This window comes from Zosterops lateralis, assembly GCF_965231275.1.
Source record: "Zosterops lateralis genome assembly, chromosome: 4".
In the NCBI taxonomy this organism is placed as follows: Eukaryota; Metazoa; Chordata; class Aves; order Passeriformes; family Zosteropidae; genus Zosterops; species Zosterops lateralis.
In genome coordinates, this window is record NC_139765.1 from 15,348,965 (window position 1) to 15,354,018 (window position 5,054).

General features: G+C 38.8%; 1 protein-coding gene across 1 annotated transcript; it reads right to left on the reverse strand.

Annotated features, from left to right (window-relative positions):
• Positions 1 to 2,302: 2,302 nt before the first annotated feature.
• CHRM2 (cholinergic receptor muscarinic 2) lies at positions 2,303 to 4,212 on the reverse strand (the record flags this gene model as incomplete). The annotated part of the gene is made up of 1 exon (XM_083858793.1): positions 2,303 to 4,212. Exon 1 carries the CDS (start codon positions 3,698 to 3,700, stop codon positions 2,303 to 2,305), a length of 1,398 nt encoding a protein of 465 aa, XP_083714919.1. The 5' UTR covers positions 3,701 to 4,212.
• Between the last annotated feature and the right edge of the window lie 842 nt (positions 4,213 to 5,054).

Consider the following 5,054-nt stretch of genomic DNA (forward strand, 5'->3'; position numbering starts at 1 on the left):
TCAGATTTAGAAATTGAACATACTTTATTTTATCTTGGGATTTTATCTGGATTTTTTTGGCACTGTAAGAGAATGAACAACCTAGGAATGTGTAAGTTCTTCCTTTGACCTGTAAAGATAAACCAAGTGAATGAAGTTTAAAAAGGCAAGCAGTGCTGTTTGGCAAGCTTAGTAATTGAGTTATTCTCCCTTGCAAGCAGGAAGATGATAACAGTGATAGTAGATATGACTCAAGGCAAGTGAGGGTTGCAAAATTAGATCCTTGGCTGTATAGAGGCAGTTATATTAGGATGAAATCACTAGGGATATAAATTCAGTGACTTCACATTAAGATGCATTAATCTGGAGTTTAATGTGGCCTTAATTTACTGCAGTTTAATCCTCCTCATTTTCACTTTCTCCTGAGAACTTGTACTACAAAACATGAGAACTGTCATGATACCAAAATGCTTTGACACTGCATTCCAATAGGTTTGTCAAATGTAAAACTTAATTCTGCAAGATTAATTTGTCTGTAATCTCAGAGGCTGTTATTTTGAGGTGTGTTTTGGATCATTCTAAAGTTGTAGCATGAAATAACAGAATTACTTGGTGTCCTGTTTGGTGGGTGGCTTTCACTCCAGAAAAGAGACCCTCAGGACACTGTCTATGCTTTTTGGGGCAACAAAATATATAAATGTACCTTTGTTAGGGCCCGGAAGTTCAAGGTACTAAGAAGGAGGTAAATAAAATATGCATAACTCACACACAATCTGTTTTCAGTAATCTGATACCCTTTGACCTTGTCACAAAATGTTTAGTTTTGCTCCAATAAATATCAAATATTGGAATACTAAATTCTTTGTCAGGCAGAAATGATCTAAATTTCACCTATTATAGAGTAGCAAAAAAAAATTTGAATTAACCCTTGCCAGACTCTCATCCAGATTATTTCAGTATCTGGTTTTCTATAATCACAGTTTTCCTCTCTGCCTTTTTATTAGTGTTACCCCTTGGCTTATAGTCAAAATATGGCTCTCAGGTAGAACAAGGCAATGTACAAGGCAATGACCAAAATCTTTTTGAGAAAGCAATATCTTGTCCACAATTCACCCACAAAGGACCCCAGTTTCACACTAAGGGCTTAGCAGAGCTTGATCCAGGTTGGTATGTCAGTCTATCTTATTGTTTTCCTCAATAAATTATAAAATCATATTTTGACAGGTCAAGAGCATGGCCATCTAACATTAATGATTCATTCTGTGAAGGTTCAACATACCTCTTCATCTGTACATCCAACTTTAAATGGATGTAGCCTTTCATTTTTCTAGTAATAATCTTGTTTCTATTCTTCAGCTGAGATCTTTTCTTTGGCCATCATGGTGGCCGACTGGATGAGACCTTTAAATTTACAGTTTATTTTGATATTCAGCCATGCCCTGGACAAGTAAGGTACAGAAAGGAAGAAAAGGCTGATGGAGGTAAAAGACAAATCCACAGGTCGATGTTATGTGACGAACAAAGTGAACAAAATCATCTCAAAAGCTTTGGTTTGCATGGATGCTGAAGAATCTTGGCATGTAGCAATCTGGATGAGACCATGTCTTCTCACTTTGACCTTGTCATGATGAAGTAGCCACAGAACAAAAGCCCCTGGGAGGGGGCAAGCAGCAGACTTGGAATGGTATACCATGATTACACTTTCAAAACTGATGTGGTTTTGGAAATGGTGGTGTCATAAACAACATAAAAAAAACTTTCTTTATGATTTGCCTAACGTTAAGCTTCTTACACGAAAGTGGCAAAATAGCTTTAGACAACTTTGAGTTTTAGAAAAGTTCCGCTATGATTGATTTGGATTATGCAATGATCTTCCAAACTCCTATGACTCTTCCACACAGTTATTATTAAAATTTGTGGGTTTGATTTTTTTTTCCTAGATGAAGATGTAATAACCACACACAAACAGGAAAATACAAGAAAAAGAGAATGAAAGAACAAGTATTTTACACAGAATGACCAAAAATCATAGACTATAAAGCCCTTCTGCAGAATACTCTCAGAAAGTAAGGAACTGTGCCTCCAGTCCACATACTTGAATAATTCCTCAAACATCCCTGGGTCCTAAAGATTTATTTTAATTTATTAAAAACTGTTTAAAGTGTAGTTTTCAGGGGTACAGCTGGTACCCCTTATCAGTATTTCCACTAACATCCTGGATTGCACAGTCCATAGAATAGCATAAAGTGCTATAGCACTGAGGGTTTTTTAAATTTAATTTGGAACATCTTCACCCTTTTCATAATTATTTCCATAATTACTTTTACCTTGTAGCTCCTATATTCTTGTAATGACACACGAGAAGGTGCTTAAAGGTCTTCTTGAAAGTGGCATTGCAGAGCGCGTAGCAGGCGGGGTTGATGGTGCTGTTGATGTAACAGAGCCAGTAACCTAAGGTCCATACTGTGGTAGGGATGCAGGATGTGCAGAAGCTGTTGATGAGCACCATCACATTATATGGGGTCCAGGTGATGATGAAGGCCAGGAGGATGGCCAAAATCGTCCTTGTCACTTTTTTCTCTCTAGAAGGGGGCGGTTTCTTTTTGGCTGGCTGCTTTGTCATCTTGACGATTTTCCGGGCTACGCTGTTCTGCTTCTCCTCCCCGTTCGTGCCTACTATCTCCACTGTAGTGTTGGTAGGGGCACAGCAGTCCCCCTTTTGGGACTTGGTGACAATCCTGATGCAGGTCAGCTTGGAGTTCTCTGCTTTGACATGGTCTTGAGAGGCAGAAACCTGTCTGGCATCTTTGGTAGCTTCATCCTCTTTCAAGTTGGAAGCGACCACACTGATGGAGGTGGAGTCGTTGGAGCTCTCCTTCTCCCCTTGAACACAGTTATTGGTCACAGTCTCTTCACTGGCTTTTCCATTCTGAATTTTGCTGTGCTCCAGCCCATCTCCGCTGGTTGAGATATTGTTATTGTTTGGTTTCACTATTTTACCTTGGACAAGGCTGGGGGAAACTGTTTCTTGGTTTTGGGCAGCTTCCTTTTTTCCTTTCTTTATCCGACTCTTACTGGCTCGAGAGATTTCCCAGTAAAGGACAGTCATGATGATTACAGGCAAATAGAAGGCTGCAATGGCAGTGCCAAAAGTGACGGCAGGGTTGGAAAAAAACTGGATGTAGCAATCCCCGTCTGGGACAGTCCTTCCTCCCACAATGAATTGCCAGAAGAGAATTGCAGGGGCCCAGAGGATGAAGGACAGCACCCAGGCAGCTGCGATCATCATGCCAGCCATCTTCGTGGTCCGCTTCACAGGGTATGTCAGAGGCTTGGTGACACAAAAGTACCTGTCAAAGCTGATAATGAGCAGGTTCATTACAGAGGCATTGCTGACCACGTAGTCAAGAGCCAGCCAGAGGTCACACACCACAGGCCCCAAGGGCCAGTAGCCTATCACAGTGTAGAGGGTGTACAGGTTCATGGAAAAGATGCCGATGATCAAGTCAGCACAGGCCAAGCTGAACAGGAAATAATTGTTGACAGTCTGGAGGTGCCTGTTGACTTTGATTGACACCATGACCAGGATGTTTCCAATTATGGTGACTAGACTGAGAGAGCCTGCCACCAGGACGATGAACACCACCTCAACAGTTTTATAGCGGCTCTCCAAGGCCATCACATTTTCAGTGGAAGAGTTTATGTACATTGAATTATTCATTTCGCTTCTGATTACAAGATATCCAGTTACAACTTAAGCCTGCAGAGAAAAGAAAAAACAGATAGCATCAGGAAGTTAGTCCCTTTGCCTTTAAGGAATGGATCCCAAAAAACTGACTTGGCAAAAGTTTAAAGGTAGAAAATGTATTCAGGAAAAACCAGTCAGCTTTGGCTAAAGGAAACACATTACAGTGTACAGTTTAGGAATAACAGAATAATAGGTTAGCTCTAAATATGTGGGAAAGGCACACATTGAATATTTTGGAACAGAATATGCACTTTTTTTTTTTTTTCTTTTTTTTTTTTTTTTTTTTTTTTCTAACAAAATAGTTAATTTCAAAGCCTATTCCAAATAAAAAGCCCAGACTGGACAGTGTAACATTCTCATAAACCAAAGCGAAGCTGTAGTCTACTGAGAGGCATATCATGGGAAGGAGATCTGTTTCTGTCTTTCTTTTATTTTCCACCTGTGCATGCTTCTGTGAGGTTTATGGAATGGTTTTTTATCATGTCTCCCCCCAATTTTCTTACCATGTAGTTCATTCTTTAGGCAATGCATACAAAGATTTTGACACTGCATCAAATTAGTCTGCCAATGAGCAAAAGAAGGTGGGTCAGTTGAAGTTAACAGAGTTAGTAAACTCCCCTCAGCTGAGCATTTGGCTTTCTAGTTAGATGCATATATATTTTATTGCTATTTTTTTCAATTTCAGTAAGATGAAAGTTATTTTTTACTTACTTTTGAACATTTGTATCTGGATAAAGCATTGTTGTTTGTTCAGGGTTTTTTTTAAACATGATATTATCTTTTCATGCTTGCTTGATTTCACTTTTCAGATTATTTTCAAATAACAATATTTTTAATCTGTGTCACATTAACCTACAACAAAGGGTCTGAAATGGATAGCAGGGTAATGCTAAATAAAGAAACAGATAAAAATCAGTTCTGTTTACACATAACAATTATTTTTGTGCCCCGTATACCCTACTGGCAGTGCTCAATAAATAGTAATTAAATTGCTAGTGATATACATTTGATAGAAGACTAAGAAAACAGTGCATGCTTTTGCCTTCAGGATATTTTCTATCCTTTTGTGCATCCCCTGGAAGTCAATAAAATCCACTGGAATTGTACAGCCCATCTCTGAGTGCTTATTATTTATGAGCTGCATTCAAGGGATTATTGAAGCATGAAGGCCAGATGTGACAGGGAAGTTAGGGGTTTTTTTCTAATTACAATATTCTGTTTTTTTCCCCCTACACATAAGGCATCACTTCTTTAAAAAAGAGTCTCTAAAAATGGTGGTGCCATCAAAGGAAGACAAAAAATTATCTATCTATGACTCATCTATACA